The 16198-nt window shown below is 33.8% G+C and overlaps 1 protein-coding gene across 1 annotated transcript in view; it reads right to left on the bottom strand.

The window, feature by feature from the left end:
• Positions 1-14801, bottom strand: part of nid1a (nidogen 1a) — a 35984-nt gene extending 21183 nt beyond the window's left edge. The window contains exons 1-5 of the mRNA XM_059565670.1: positions 14535-14801; positions 5651-5959; positions 2334-2545; positions 937-1184; positions 716-850 (exon numbers count right to left, since the gene is read on the bottom strand). Of these exons, the coding sequence (XP_059421653.1) occupies positions 716-850; positions 937-1184; positions 2334-2545; positions 5651-5959; positions 14535-14738 (1108 nt within the window). The 5' untranslated portion in view covers positions 14739-14801. The remainder of the gene's footprint in view (positions 1-715; positions 851-936; positions 1185-2333; positions 2546-5650; positions 5960-14534) is intronic.
• Between the last annotated feature and the right edge of the window lie 1397 nt (positions 14802-16198).

The raw sequence follows: 16198 nt of genomic DNA, 5'->3' as shown, positions 1-16198 counted from the left end.
CAGCATTTACATTTCACACTGAACCCAGTACAAAAACTGTCTACTGTATGAAAGTAACAAAAATTTCATTGAACAGACCTCAAAAATGAGAACTATTAATATAACCAATTAATGGCCTAGAGTCTAGACCCAACAATATGATTAAGGTAAGTGTGTTTACTAGCTCAAATAGGGAACATGTATTCATTTTTGTCAAACTGTATTCAAATAAAACTTAATTTTTGTCCCAGAATAAAACTAAGACACAGTCTTTGATTTCAACAAAAGATTATATGTTTATTCTAATACAGGGTTTGAGACTTGATGATAACCTACTAATTAATTTCATTAGAAATTATATTTTATATCTAAATATTTTACATAATTGTAAATATTTGCTTTATTAAAAGGGTTTAACACAAGCAATTGATTTAAAAAAGCATAAAAATATAAATTTCAAATAAATAACTTATTTTAATTATAAAAAAATAACAATAAAACAACCATGTAAATGTCTATATATATATATATATATATATATATATATGTGCAACAATAAAAAAATATATATAATGTATATATCTGATTAGCTTTCTAAATACTAATAAATGAATGTGTTGCTAAATTTAATCTTAGTGTTTTTATAAAAAAAATTTTTTTGAACATAACTCAGCATAAGAAAACATTTATTTAACAGAAATGAAACCAAATGCAGTCCATTATAGAGTCATATTACCATCAGGAACACACTGAACTCCATTGCCGTAGTATCCGGGTTTACACTGGCAGCATCGTCCACTCTGATAACTGCTGCATTCGCCAAATTTAGAGCATTTCTGTCCACCACAATCACCAGAGTTGTATGTAAATACTGTATGAAGACAAAAAGAGATAATTTCGACTCCAGAAAAGTACAAAGTTGTTGATTGTTCTAGTAAATAAACCATTCATGCTGACCGTCAACTTCGATGTTGTCTTCATTTTCAATTTCCACGACCGCTGGTCGTTCAGGTCTGTACTGAACCGTCTGCACCTGGATGGGTGGAGGGTGTTCTGGACGATCATAAACTCCATCCACGTCAGGATACACCGGGTGCTGATGGTTGTGCTTTAAGTCTGTCACTTCTCCGGGAGCGATGTCCGTGAAGTAAGGGAATGTTCCGATTTCATACACCCACACACCACGCTTTCCTGAGTTAGTCTGCCTGGAAAAGACATCCAACAGCATTGTGGGAAAACATGGTCAAAGTACACTGCTAAAGAGTGGACATGCCACTAAAACATTATTAGTTCACCTAACAATAAAAATCCAGTTGCTCCGATGGAATATAAATAGAGAAAAGTCTTCACAAAGATCTTTTTCTTCACAAATTATAGAGACTGCACATCTGTCAAGCTCCACAAATACTAAATACAATATCTCAATAATGCGATTCATTCGGGAGAAGAAGAAGAAGAAGAAGAAGCGGAATAATAATAATATACAAAGCAGATACGAGAGGGTCCTCACACCATCGGTGCTAGGGCCCTAATAAGAAAAAGTTTAATGGTAATGCAAATTAAATGAATAAAAAAAACCAAATTGAAACTAAATACAATAAGACTGTAAGATAAAAATAGGCCAAACTGCAAAAAAAAAAAAAAATTTTTACATACTTAATATTTTGTCTTGTTCTGTCTTTCATTATAAATTTAAGAAAATTCTTAAATCAAGACATTTAATTAAGGAAAAAGACTAGATATTGGATATAAACGGATATAGAAATAAATCAACAAATGCAAATGCAAGTCATCTTTAATACACTAATTTAGTATATTTAGTTTTGTTTTACGAAAGATTTATCAATTATAAAAAGTTTAAGGAAATCTCTGACAATGTGGAAATTAAAATAAACATTTTTAAAATTAGTTTGATATTTTTGACCCAATGGACATATACCTTCTAGTTCTAAGCATAAACGAACAAAAACATTTTTCATATAAATATATTTGTAAATCTTAAGCTTTTTTTGTCTCTCTACTAATTGCATCCTTATTAAAGAATGATTCGATATTTGCACTAAAGAAAATAATTTTTTGCTGATTTTTTTTAGCTCAAAGTGGATATCAAGCTTTGTTTTCTACAAAATGTATAAAAAATAATTCATTTACTAAAGTTTATGCTAAAACAAGAAAAATATCTGTCAATGGCGTAAGAGAAATAAACGTTTTGGGTTTTTTTGCCTCAATTTTTCTACTTTTTTTTTCAAAAACAAGAATGAATATTTTAAGCATTTTGATTCACAAGTAAATTTTGATAAACAAGTAAAGTAAATATTTAGGTGAACTCCAGCACTAACAACAACCAAACGTACTCAGCTAAGTTCTTGACAGACGCCTCGTTGTCATCTGTGATGCGATAGTATGGTCCTTGCTTGTTATAAAGCACTGAGTCCTGTCCTTTACTGAAGCCGGCGTGCATCGTGTAGCTGCTGGTGCTCTGGAACTGCATCGCTTCTCTCGGGTAAAGAAGAATCGCATAGGACTGCGTCTCCAGAGAAGCGATGACCAGCTGAAACGTATTTCGCTATAAGGACAAAGAACATGATTTATTAACTCTTTAAGAGTATTCATACACAATCAGTTAAATCCTTTACTCTTATAATTCACACACACAGCAATCTGCGGTGACACAGTCATTGGAAAACATACACCTTAAATAAAAGTCAGTGATTTTATCGAAAAACTTGTATTATTTCAGTTAGTTGCAGAAGCAGCATTTCACATTTTTGCGTAGTTCAAGTTAAAATATTAAAGTTACCAAGATATAATGATTTAATGACTGAAACTGAAATATAAAGTTAAATATTAAAACCCTCTGGAGTCTAAGGGTATTTTTGGGGCCTGGAGAAGTTTTGTCATGCCCTGACATTTGTGCTTTTTTCAGTTTCTTATAAATATCTAAATGGGTAAAGTCTAAACTCACTGTAATCAGCACAAACTGGGCTGTAATAATATGTGAAATGCATGTATGTACATGATTGTGTTTTTGAGAAAAAAAATATTATGCGTGGTTAGTGAAAAACTAAAAATGTTAAAACGCTTGAATAAGGCAAAAAAACACATAAAGAACAATGGTTCCCGGGATTTTTGAGAACTGGAGCTTGTAGCCTAGAATTTTTCTTTCTAAATGATGTGAAAATTGTCTTGTTTACTCACTCACAGAAAACAATATATTGATTTAAATTTTCTAAGACACTTTTTGTTGGTAAAAGTCATATGCGAGTAGGCGTCAACTACCATGAATATCATTGTGATTTACACCTGAGAAGACACCTGAGGGAAGTCGTGGCCTAATGGTTAGAGAGTCGGACTCCCAATCCAAAGGTTGTGAGTTCGAGTCCCGGGCCGGCAGGAATTGTGGGTGGGGGGAGTGCATGTACAGTTTTCTCTCCACCTTCAATACCATGACTTAGGTGCCCTTGAGCAAGGCATCGAACCCCCAACTGCTCCCCGGGCGCCGCAGCATAAATGGCTGCCCACTGCTCTGGGTGTGTGCTCACAGTGTGTGTGTGTGTGTGTGTTCACTGCTCTGTGTGTGTGCACTTCGGATGGGTTAAATGCAGAGCACAAATTCTGGGTATGGGTCACCATACTTGGCTGAACTTCACTTCACAATGAGCTGCATAATGAGCCTCTCAGTCATCTGTGCCACTGTGAGTGAGGAGTTACAAGAGAGAATGTGAGAACAAAATAAATCTATATAATTTTATGTTTGTAGTTTATTAAGAATATATTTAATTATCCCACAACATAATTTAATATCCACTTGGGGGAGCAGTTAAACAGTTTATTAGAAACAATCAAACAATCAAATGACTTTCAAACAAATTGTTTGGCATGCTTACTCCAGTCACACAATTCCCTTAGAAATCTTATTTTCTACAAAAAAAAAAAAAACATTTGTTGTTATTATTATCATCATTATTATTAATGTTGAAAAGAGCTGAATATTTTTCTGGGTTTTTAGGGGGAATAAATGGAAAGAAAAGCATTGTTTTTACATTTGTTACAGTTATCTATTTGATACATTTATATTATTTACATCAAGCTTTTGAAGGGTATAGTGTTGTATATTGTTATTGAAACTTCATAATGTTTCACTTGATTACTATACATTTAGTCAGGAATTATAGTTTGGAAAAAGTATTTGGAAAAAGTCTAACTAGTAAAACGTTTACACGTTATGTGAAAACTAGTACAAGTATATAAATAAATAAACAGAGACCTACTCATGTTTATGATCTCTGCTGAATAAAGTGCTTTATTCTTTTTTTCTGAGGAAATCCATTTCTCAAATCCTCAACCACATCACATCTTTTTGGGGTGAATTATGTGTTATTCCTCTCATCGCGAAGCAAACAGTAAAATAAAAAAAACTTGAACAGTCTCGCTGCTTTTTCTTCTGTTATGGGCGTATTCAAGCCGCGCGCTTCAGTTTGAATCTGAATAGCGCGTTCGGCGCGGGGGCGTGGTCACATTAGATATAATGAAGGGAGACATGAAAAACAGACATCGCGTTGTTTTCATATGGATTACTTTATCACAGAATATAGTTTTCGGCAGCACTTGTTTAGTTTAAAAATAGACATGTCAGGCTTTCTATAGATATCTCTCTCATGTATTTTCGTTGAGTATTCACGGAGTTACAGTTCATTTAAATGATGTGTTTGTAAATGAAGATCAGCACAAAGGCTGCAGACAGCGCACCTTGTTTGTTATCTTTATTTTATAAGTGCACAAAATTTTGTTGTTATTATGTCTGTATCCAAAAAAAAGTAGACCCTTTACAGATTCGATTGATGTATTGCTCTTATCTGTACGATTAAAACTGAAAGTGTAATTTAAGTTCTTTTCGGGGTTATCAGGAGAAAATGACTCAAAACGCGTATCCGCGTTAATCGACTTGAGAGGGTTTTAATAACACTGGATTTTTTTTCTCGATTGTCTTTAAGTCTTTTATATTTAAAATAAGTGAAACGATCTGCAGTGTAAAATACTTTAAATAAAATAAGATTTTGAACCTTGAAATCTGACGCAATTATGCTTTAAACACATAAAGAACAAATATAAACACATGTTTAAAAATGTTTTAATAAAAATTGTTAAAAAAAACTAAACCTTTAACTAAAATTAAAACAATATAAAAGATTAATTCCAAATATGAATACAAATTGTAATAATATATTATACTAAAATAACTCATTAACGTGTTTTTAACTAAAATGTATATTTTAAAGAAGTAAAAATGTCTTGCAGAGCAAAATGCATTTACATTATATTAATATAATCAAAATACAACCTATATGAAGCCTATAAGTCTTATGCAATTATAATTTATTCATTCTGTTAAGAGGTTAAACCTAATTAAACTTGGAATTTGTAAATATTTTTAAAACAACTCAAAAAAGTATTTTTAGGAATATGGATTTTGCATTACAAGCGAATTGGATGCATGCATTAATAATTGTGATGCATTTTTTTTTTAGGTCCAGAACATCCACAAATGCAGATTTGCATTACTAATAAAGCAAGGCAACCAGCAGTAGAAAAGACCAACAATGCATCAATGAAAAATGCATGTTAAAAATCGCTGTATGTTTGAACGGCCCACAAGTAAACTGAACCTCACTCTTCCGCTGGGCTCCAGTCCGTCTCCTCTGCTCTCAGCCCGATGGGACGCCACATCCACCCATGTGACCACCACAGCGCTGATGGGGTTCACCGTGTCATCCTCAGGGAAAGCTCTGTTGATGTGATCGGCCGCCTGCTGTAGAAGAGCCGCACTGGAGTCCTGGCGGAAGAACACTTTCCCCACTCCATCGCTGGTGTCCAGGTCGCCCTGAAGAGCAGCGATCATCCCAAAAGCAGCCGGCATTTTGCCCAGATACTCAGATTCTACTGCTGGCCTCTCCAGAGCAACAAAACCATTGGTGTTGATCTAAACGTGAGAGACAAGAGATGCTGCCAATGGGAATCACTAGCCATTAATGACATGCAGTTTGGTTGTGAGATTGTGTTTTATCTCAATTATGAGTTAACAAGACATGAATGTTACAAGAGTTTTGCAGGTTGCACACAACAACAAATATACATCCTGATCAGTGTAGTCTGATTCACAAACAAATGACTCTTGTGAACAGGTTCTTCTTGATGAATCGGTTTTGAAGACTTCAAGTCATCATTTGAATCAGTCAATTGGAGCTGTTGTTAGGTTACAGAGTCGTAATTAAGCAATTTATTGATTACTTAAAACAAAGTAGTGTACAAAATGTGTCTAAAATATAGTAAGTGCTCACTTTCCAATGATTTAGGCAGGAGAGCTGTTAAAAATCAAGAAAACAGTCTGAAATCGCTGAATTCCTATGAACTCTATAGTTGTCTGGGGGGGGGGGGGGTTTGTGAATAAGTATACTAAGATAAAATAAAATAAGAAATGTTATTTTAAAACCTAATTTGATTGAAAAACTAACTAAAAATAAGAAATGTTGCTTTCTAGTTGACAGTTTCTGTCTAAAAAAGGGAGGGGGGTGATTATTAAAATAAAATAAAATAAAATGTTAAAGACTAATTTGATTGAAATGTTGCTTTGACAAATTACTGAAATAAAGTCTCAAAAACTTTTTACAACTTTTTTAAACTAAAAAAAAAAAATATATATATATATAGATAAAATATATATATAGACAATTAAATATAAATAGATATAAAAACTACTTATAAAAATTATAAAAACACACAGCAAAATGACTTAAACTTTAACTAAAACATTACATTTTTTAAATAAAATATATAAAATAAAAATAACTAAAATTACCCTTGATTTTTCCCACTTGTTTATTATCTCTTTATATTTCACATAAAAAAGGATAACATTTAAATAAAATAAACAAATTAAATTAATTAAAAATTAAATGCCCATTCATGTGATTAGAAAAGAGCTGCATTAGTTCCCTTCTAACTGAAACCTTTTTATAAAAACAGTAAATGCTCCTGAAATGTGCACTGAAACTGAGTTGGGAGTTTGTGATGGTTTAGGGAATAAAGTCCATTGCCGAACACCCACGTATGAACACACAAGTGTAAAATCACAGAAACTATCTTAAAAACTAAAACAATACTGATCAAACTCAGAAAACGCAATACCATACAAAAGACAACGAGACATTTTTAACCGATGACTTATTTTGTAGATAATAAAGAGGACAAAGCAACAAAGCTTCCATGTGCAGTCCTGGAAAACTCTCCATACAGCAGAATAATCAATAACTACAGTCTTTCAAGCATAGCCAAAATGAAATCAGACAAACTGATCTTTGTCTTATACTTGACCTGATTCACTGATCCTGTAATCTTGGCTGGAGCGAGTTGTTTCTGTGCTGCAAAGTCACCCAAGAGAATTGCAAAAATAATGATTGTTTTCAAAGAGGTTTCCTGGTGGCTCATCCTGGTATTGTTCACCTATTGTTTCATAAATACTGTGTACGTCAATATATGCCACATGCTGTAAATTGCTTTGGGTTAAGTGCCTGCTACTAAATGCAAAGATGTAAATACTGTATATTAAGGATTTACAGGCATCAGCATCAAAACTCATACGGTTTCATTATACATTAAAACAAGTACCATAGCAGATGATTAAAGCTGAAAAGCTATAAACGGACTGCAAAATAGGACATTTTAAAACATGAATAGAGTTTAGTACAAAATGAATGAGGAAATGTTAGTGGTTTAATAAGGAATGTCATGCACATTCTTGATCGTTTGTAATGAGTGTTCAGCGTCTCACTAAAACAGATGTGCACGCTTAGACTACATTTCCAGATGTTTTTCAAATGCTACAACACACACACACACACTTTGTATTCAGCAGGAGATCCTATAAATCCCAGTGAAGGAAAGTATCATTTCAAATGACTTTGTCATTCATTCAGTCTGCTCTCAAACCCTGGAGTAATTTCTGCTTTACAAAACAACAACAAAACATCATGTTACTCAAATGAATTCTGCTAAAATATTCATGGTAAGAACCACAACAGCTTGCAAAGGAAAGGGAAACTGGCAAAGGAGACCTGTGGGAAAGGAAGCATTCAAGGGATTGTAATTATGAATGTTATTGTTAGTCCAGTCCTCTGAGAATGTCCTATAGACAGATGTAAAAGTCCTACAGACCCATTTCCTGTTGTGTCTGGGTCAATCTGACCCATGTTTGATTAACTGGTCAAATTTTTGGTTTATTCATTTCTTCTTTAAATGTGGTGACTTTTTCTCATGCACGCAAAGTTTAGAAACAGATATTGTTAGAAATGCTGTACAGAAATGATGACCTCAAACTGACCCCCATTGATGTCCATGCAATTTACGAATAATCAACATTTTGATAAACACTAAAGAATGGAACACGTGAGAAATATAAGATTGAAATTTTACTCAAAAGTCAAAACTAAGATTTGTTTTCTCAATCATCAACAACATTTATGTATATGTACATATAACGTGTCAAAATATTTAACGCAATTAACGCAGCATCCGTATTTTCTGCCATCCGTTGGCTAGCTTTACATTATATGATCACACTCTTATTCATTTAAATGCTTTTTAAACATTTCAAGCGCGGCAAGACAAAAGAGAATGCGCTGTCTGTGACACGTAAACACACACACACACACACACACACACACACACATACAATGCATAGACAGGGCACCAGAATCCAGTTCTCTTAAGCGCTTGAACTAACAATAAAAATCCCAAAGTGCCAGTTTTGTGGATTATCCTCATAAGAGCAATCTTAAATGATTTATATAAAGTCTAAAATGAACAAAAAGAGTTGTGAGAGATTGAGGCGACATCCATAGACAGTATATAAACGGTGAGATCCGCGTGTCTGTCTGCTCTTAAAGGGACAGCAGCCAATAAAGCTTCCTGTCAGTAAAGTTAAAGAACAAAGGGAACAGAGAAAATGACTCGCTGCTCTTGACTAAATAACTTTTGTAGCTTTAATAAGGATTAACTATTTAATTTATAGTTTATGCAGTGCAGACTGCATTTAACTTTGATAACTTTATAAAATTTCTGTATATTTCCTAACTGTTAAGACAGGAAGGACAGGAGTAAACATGACATTTATTATGTTAGCATTGTTTTAAGTTTACTTAAATTAAAAACTGTTATATTTTTGAAGCCTAATAATAAATGTAAAAAATAAAACAAAATCAGTAGCTGTATTAATATCAGTAATACTGGCCTTCATTCATAAAAAGATGCCATTTAAACAAGTATTTAAAATATACTGTCTTTGTTGTTTCTACATTAATTTGATTAACTGTGAAATTATTACATTAAAAAAATATATTAAAAACGTACAAAAACATTTCTTTTTTTATTGCGATTAATTGCGATTAATCACAGAAAAAATGTGTGATTAATCTAGTTAAATTTTTTAATCGATTGACAGCACTAATATATATATATATATATGACCCAGGACCACAAAATAAGTCATAAGCAGAGGTGGAAAGAGTACAAAAATATTCTACTCAAGTAAAAGTACCATTACATTAATGAAATTTTACTTAAATACAAGTAAAAGTACCAGTCTAAAAAATCAACTCAAGTAAAAGTAAAAAGTAGCTCATTTAAAATTTACTCAGAGTAAAAATTACTTAGTTACATTTTAACAGTGGGAGGGAGTCAAAAATGGGACAGGCCAAGGGTGTCAAACTCAGTTCCTGGAGGGCCACAGTCCTGCACAGTTTAGATTTAACCCTAATTAAACACACCTGATCCAGCTAATCTAATCATTTAGGTTTATTTGAAAACTACATGATATGTGTGCTGGAGCAGGGTTAGAACTAAACTCTGCAGGGCTACGGCCCTCCAGGAACTGAGTTTGACACCCCTGGTATAGGTCTATTAATCTCAAACTAGTTGTTTTTAATTAAAGGAATCAGTTATTTAGAATAATAAAACATTTGGGCTGTTACCAGGCAAATCATTATCAACAAACTCATCTTTTCAATACAGAGGAAATGCAAAAGCTTCATCGGACGTGGCATTTAGATGTATTTACACACTGTTTAGTGCAGGACAAGAATGCATTTAACCTGCAGTTACCAATGCATGAATAATGTTTTGATATGCCAGACATAAAATGTTGAATACTCATTTGAAATTATAAAAACTTAATTATAAAAAAAAAAAAAAAATCAAAAGATACTTTAAATGTGAAATTAAAATGGCCAGTATGTGTCAGCAAGTCACTGTTAATAAGTGAGTCATTGCGATTGAACCAAATCATTTAAACGGTTGATTCATTCAGAAACGAAACACTGTCATGTTGCTCAGAGATGCAAAATTTTGCTTTGGTGGCTGTGTTTGGAATAAATTTTTGTTGTAGAAATAGAGCAAAAACCGGCAATATGGTGTCTAAAACGCAAGTCTCTTAGTTTGCTGTCCTGTTGTAAAAAAAAATATATATATATATATATATATATATAAATATAAATATATATTTAATAAATATAAATATATATATATATATATATCATTGGCGGCTGCTGGTCTTTCAAAGAGGGGAAGCTCATTTTCGGCCTACATTATAACCCTCTGATGGTCTTCATTTGTAGTGACACTCGGGGTCTTTTTGACCCCAGACAATAACATTTCATTTTGTAATAGTAAAATATTTAAATTTTTTACAAATATAATTTTACTCTGTTCAATTATGTTTTTACTAAACTTTGTACAGTTTTTGGAGGATTTAAATCTTTTACATTTCTATAAATAAATAAATATTTATTTAAATAGGCTTTTTTTTTTTACAAAAAAAGAAAAAAGCATTTCAGGTAAAATTCACTTCATAAAAGACCCAGATTTCTAACTTTCATACATGGGGATACCATGGATAATTTTATAAGGTTTAATGTAAGATTTTTGCCCATTTTTGGGGAAATTCAGTTTAAAAATTTTAATAAATCACTTTAACCACTAGATGGCTATAGTGTGTGTGTGTGTGTGTGTGTGTGTGTGTGTGTGTGTGTGCGCGCACATTTTCAATCTTAGTTACCAATTCAATTTTGTGGTGGTTCTGCATTTTACAAATATCAAGAAATATTGCCGCAGTTTGTCTTTCGAATACACTTGAGAAATCCGCGATCATGGGACTGAACGTGAAACAGCTTCACCGACTTCTTATGGTGCAGACCGCTGTCAGTCAAAAGGAGATCGACAGATCCTCCAATCATCACGCGGAAGCCCAGTCTTCATTCACCTCCAGAGACGCTGAGCGTCCGTGGGCGGGACATAATCGCAGCATTTATCCAATGACCGTCTAGCTTCGGAGCACAGAAAAAAACTGTTCAAAGAAAGCCCCATTGAAGTCGCTCGGCTTCTTTAGGGAAATGCACTGTGACGCTGCGGGAATGTATGAGAAGAAAATCGAGTCAGCCGACTTGTAGCTGATTAACACAATACATAATACACAATAGTACATATTTGACCGTTGGTTTTTTTTTTTTTACATTACGTGGGGTTGATGTCTTGTCGAGATTTTATAAACTGCTAGTTTGGTCTCCCTAGGCAAGCACAGCATACACAGCATAATAGAGTATAAATATGGGCAGGGGTTCACTTCATTTCCTTCAAGTTCAACTTCAGAATATGACGGGGTTTCGTTTTCAGCGGTGTCTGCACCACTAACGCCTGTTTTGTCCGTCTGCATCTGTCTTGTGATTTTAGCGCCAGTTTGCCCTCCTGCCCATTATTTACTGACATAGCTTCCAGGGAGCGATTTTTTTTTTACTCAGTAATTAATGTGTTTTAAAATGTAGCGAAGTACAATACTTCAAACTAAATATACTTAAGTAAAAGTAAAATTACAGATTAAAAAAAATACTTAAAAAAGTAGAAGTACACAAAAAAGCTACTCAATTACAGTAACGCGAGTAAATGTAATTCGTTACTTTCCACCTCTGGTCATAAGTAGCACAGGTATATTTGTAGCAATAGCCAAACATACATTGTTTGGGTCAAAATTATAGTTTTTTTTTAATGCCAAAAAACATTTCATGTTCCATGAAGATATTTTGTAAATTTCCCACTGCAAAGCTTATTAAACACACACACACACACACACACACATATATATATATATATATATATATATATATATATATATATATATATGTTGGTGCAGCTAATTTTGAAAATAAAAATATGTGCATCAAACTGGCCCCTAACACAACAGAAACACAATAATAAGGGAATTCTTACATTTCTAACATATTCAAATAATTATAGGCTACATAAGCAGCCTATTTTGTTTTTTTACACAAAACATTAGATATGATTTTTGCTAATTTATTTTTATTTTTTTTGCATGGAAACCAAAATAGTAAAAAAAATATTTCAAAACGACAGAAAGGTTAAATCATCTGGACATAAACTGTATTTAGTCTACAATCATTCTGCCATAACCAGCTCATCATGAGTTTATTTGACAATATCTCAGAAGTATTCAAACCTAAATAACAATGCCGTTTCAAAACATCTTCAAACAATCGTTACTCAATTAGCACTGAGTCACAGCATGTATATTTTAAGACCATATAACGAGCTGTTTTGTCTGTGTTCATTTGATCAATCAGACAAACATTATTAATCTTTTATTGCTGTTTACTGTAGAAAACACTCAGACTAATCTAGTTTTAGAAATGTTTCCATTAGGCAGGTGTTGGGAGGTTCAGCTGTGAATCCTAGTTAGACTCATCAGGTTTCAGTAATTCATCATATTTGCATGGATAAATGCTATAAAATAAGACCCAGCTAACAAAAATGAAAATGTTATTTCAAACTACATTCATTCAAATCTGGCAGTTTTTAAAATGTTTTTAAAAAGTTTTTCTTGGTTATGTTCACACAGGGAAGTCGTGGCCTAATGGTTAGAGAGTCGGACTCCCAATCAAAAGGTTGTGAGTTTGAGTCCCGGGCTGGCAGGAATTGTGGGTGGGGGGAGTGCATGTACAGTTCTCTCTCCACCTTCAATACCACGACTTAGGTGCCCTTGAGCAAGGCATCGGACCCCCAACTGCTCCCCGGGCGCCGCAGCATAAATGGCTGCCCACTGCTCCGGGTGTGTGCTCACAGTGTGTGTGTGTGTTCACTGCTCTGTGTGTGTGCACTTTGGATGGGTTAAATGCAGAGCACAAATTCTGAGTATGGGTCACCATACTTGGCTGAATGTCACGTCACTTTCACTGGAAGAAAACATTAATGGAATGTTCAATTTTATCATTTTGCGAACATTAAGTGAACGTTACTTCGGAATCTTTTCTGAACACTCTGACAAAGAAGTAACATTTAAAAAAAAAAAGACTAACGTCTTTTAAAAAACAAGACGTTTTTAAAAAAAAAAAACATTCCATGAATGATGTATAAATTGTGCTAATGTCTTGATGATGTTATTAAAAATCAGATAATTTTTAACGAATGTCATATTAACATTACTGGAAGAATGATTCATCATAACTTTGAGATAACGTTCCCTGTTTGTGGAATACTGTATGGTTCATAAATACTACTATGACCAATATATTTGAATGTATTTGTAGCACTGCTGACCTTTGGCATTACTGGGTTGACCTGCTAAAAATGATTTCAAAGTGCTAATATACTGATTAAATAGATAGATATAGCTTATACCTAATAAAATTGTACCATGGTAAATTACCCTTGAAGTGGGATAAATAAATACCAGTGCATGAATATGCCAATTATTTATTTTACTTTTTTTTTTTATATTTAGAAAGTGAATGTATCACAGTATTGTATATCATCAGTGTTACTTTGTAAATGCAATAGGTTACAACTTCCAAGTTTACTATTTAAAATGTAACAAGTAGTGTAAGTATTTTGATTAAAGTAATGTAACTGATTCCATTTGATTACTTTTCTAAATTTCTAACATATGTTTTCAACTGAGTCATGTTGAAACATGTAAAGCAGGGTTACAGTCCTCAACACTGATTACTGCCAGACATTCATCACTTGAATTAGGAGTATAATAATTGAATTTTAAAGCACAGCCACCTTTAAGACTTCAGCACCTCTTTACTCTGAGATAGGTAAATACAGATTTAAAACCATAACAAGAAATCTGTTTTTGAAATCAGATCCCTGCATAGCTACTGTATGAGAGGAATCACTGGCATCTACAAATAAAGCTTATACATCAAGCCAAATAGAAAATAAAATACCTATCGAAAAAGCTTGAAAGTTTGGTGTCTTGTATTTTAGAGCAGTCAGTGCAATTTGGGAAAGAACTCGAAACTGTAACCTATGTGTGTGAAAATATTCAGATGTAAGCCTCAGTTTCATAAGCAACTGAAATTTAATTCCAAATTTTTTTCTCAGTAACTGTAACAGATTAGTTGTATTTATTTTGTAATTAAATGCCGTAATTGGGTTAGATGTAACCAGTAACTCCCGAGCCTGTAGCCTGTCTCATTCACACTCACGTATATCTTGTTGAACTGCGCGTTGTAAAATGTGACCGGCTTCTCCAGCACGATCTCTCGAGTCTCGTCGTTGCCTTCATCCAGAGACTGGTCCCCTTCGTTTCTCCCGAATGGAAAAAGTTCTTCTCGAGTTATCCCGCTGACACACACTGACCAACCCAATAACAAGATCCACACTGACCATCTCTGCCCCTGCTGACCCATCTCCAGTCCAGAAGCGAAGCTGAAGCTGAAGCTGCCTGAGACTCACTGACTGACTGACTGAAGTCAAAGCCTGTTTTAACGAGTCTGCGGACCCTATGTGTGTGACAGCGCCATCTACAGGTGCTGGTCATATAAATAGAATATCATCAAAAAGTTGATTTATTTCACTAATTCCATTCAAAAAGTGAAACTCATTACACACAGACTGATATATTTCAAATGTTTATTTCTTTTAATTTTGATGATTATAACTGACAACTAAGGAAAATACCAAATTCAGTATCTCAGAAAATTAGAATATTGTGAAAAGGTTCAAGATTGAAGACACCTGGTGCCACACTCTAATCAGCTAATTAACTCAAAACACCTGCGAAGGCCTTTAAATGCTCTCTCAGTCTAGTTCTGTAGGCTACACAATCATGGGGAAGACTGCTGACTTGACAGTGGTCCAAAAGATGATCATTGGCACCTTGCACAAGGAGAGCAAGACACAAAAGGTCATTGCAAAAGAGGCTGGCTGTTCACAGAGCTCTGTGTCCAAGTACATTAATAGAGAGGCGAAGGGAACGAAAAGATGTGGTAGAAAAAAAGTGTACAAGCAATAGGGATAACCGCACCCTGGAGAGGATTGTGAAACAAAACCCATTCAAAAATGTGGGGGAGATTCACAAAGAGTGGACTGCAGCTGGAGTCAGTGCTTCAAGAACCACTACACACAGACGTGTGCAAGACATGGGTTTCAGCTCTCGCAGTCTTTGTGTCAAGCCACTCTTGAACAACTGAAAACTCGCTTCAAAAAGGACTGGACTGCTGCTGAGTGGTCCAAAGTTATGTTCTCTGATGAAAGTAAATTTAGCATTTCCATTTCCTTAATCAGGGAAATCAGTATATGACCAGCACCTGTAGACAGTTCTATTCCTACAAAGGAGACCTGATTCAAACTAAATTAATATATCAAACAAACAGATGCAAAGGCTTCACTGTACAAAACAAATATATAAAAAAAATGATATATATATATATATATATATATGTGTGTGTGTGTGTGTGTGTGTGTGTGTGTGTGTGTGTGTGTGTGTGTGTGTGTGTGTGTGTGTGTGTATATTTCAAGATAAAAAATAAATAATTATAATATTACAAAACCTGGCAGTTGTGGTTGCCAGAAATTTACCATAAAAAAATATAGTAGCAACATTTCAGGGTTAACTTAACTCAGCAACACAACAGGGTTAATTTACAATTAAAATAAAAAATGTTAATAAAACAACCTTTTATTTTTATTTTTTATTACTTTTATTTAAGCAGGAAGAGACTCGTTGAGATTAAAAATCTCTTTCTCAAGAGTGTCCTGGCCAAAGTAGACAGCAGCACAACCAAACATACAGGCACAAATACACTAAAATTATAGTAACATAAAACAACTGAAATAACAAATCCTTTAAAGTCAACCACAATCAGGC

The sequence above is a fragment of the Carassius carassius genome, chromosome 14 (assembly GCF_963082965.1).
Source record: "Carassius carassius chromosome 14, fCarCar2.1, whole genome shotgun sequence".
NCBI lineage: Eukaryota > Metazoa > Chordata > Actinopteri > Cypriniformes > Cyprinidae > Carassius > Carassius carassius.
This window is presented reverse-complemented; position numbering and strand designations above follow the sequence as displayed.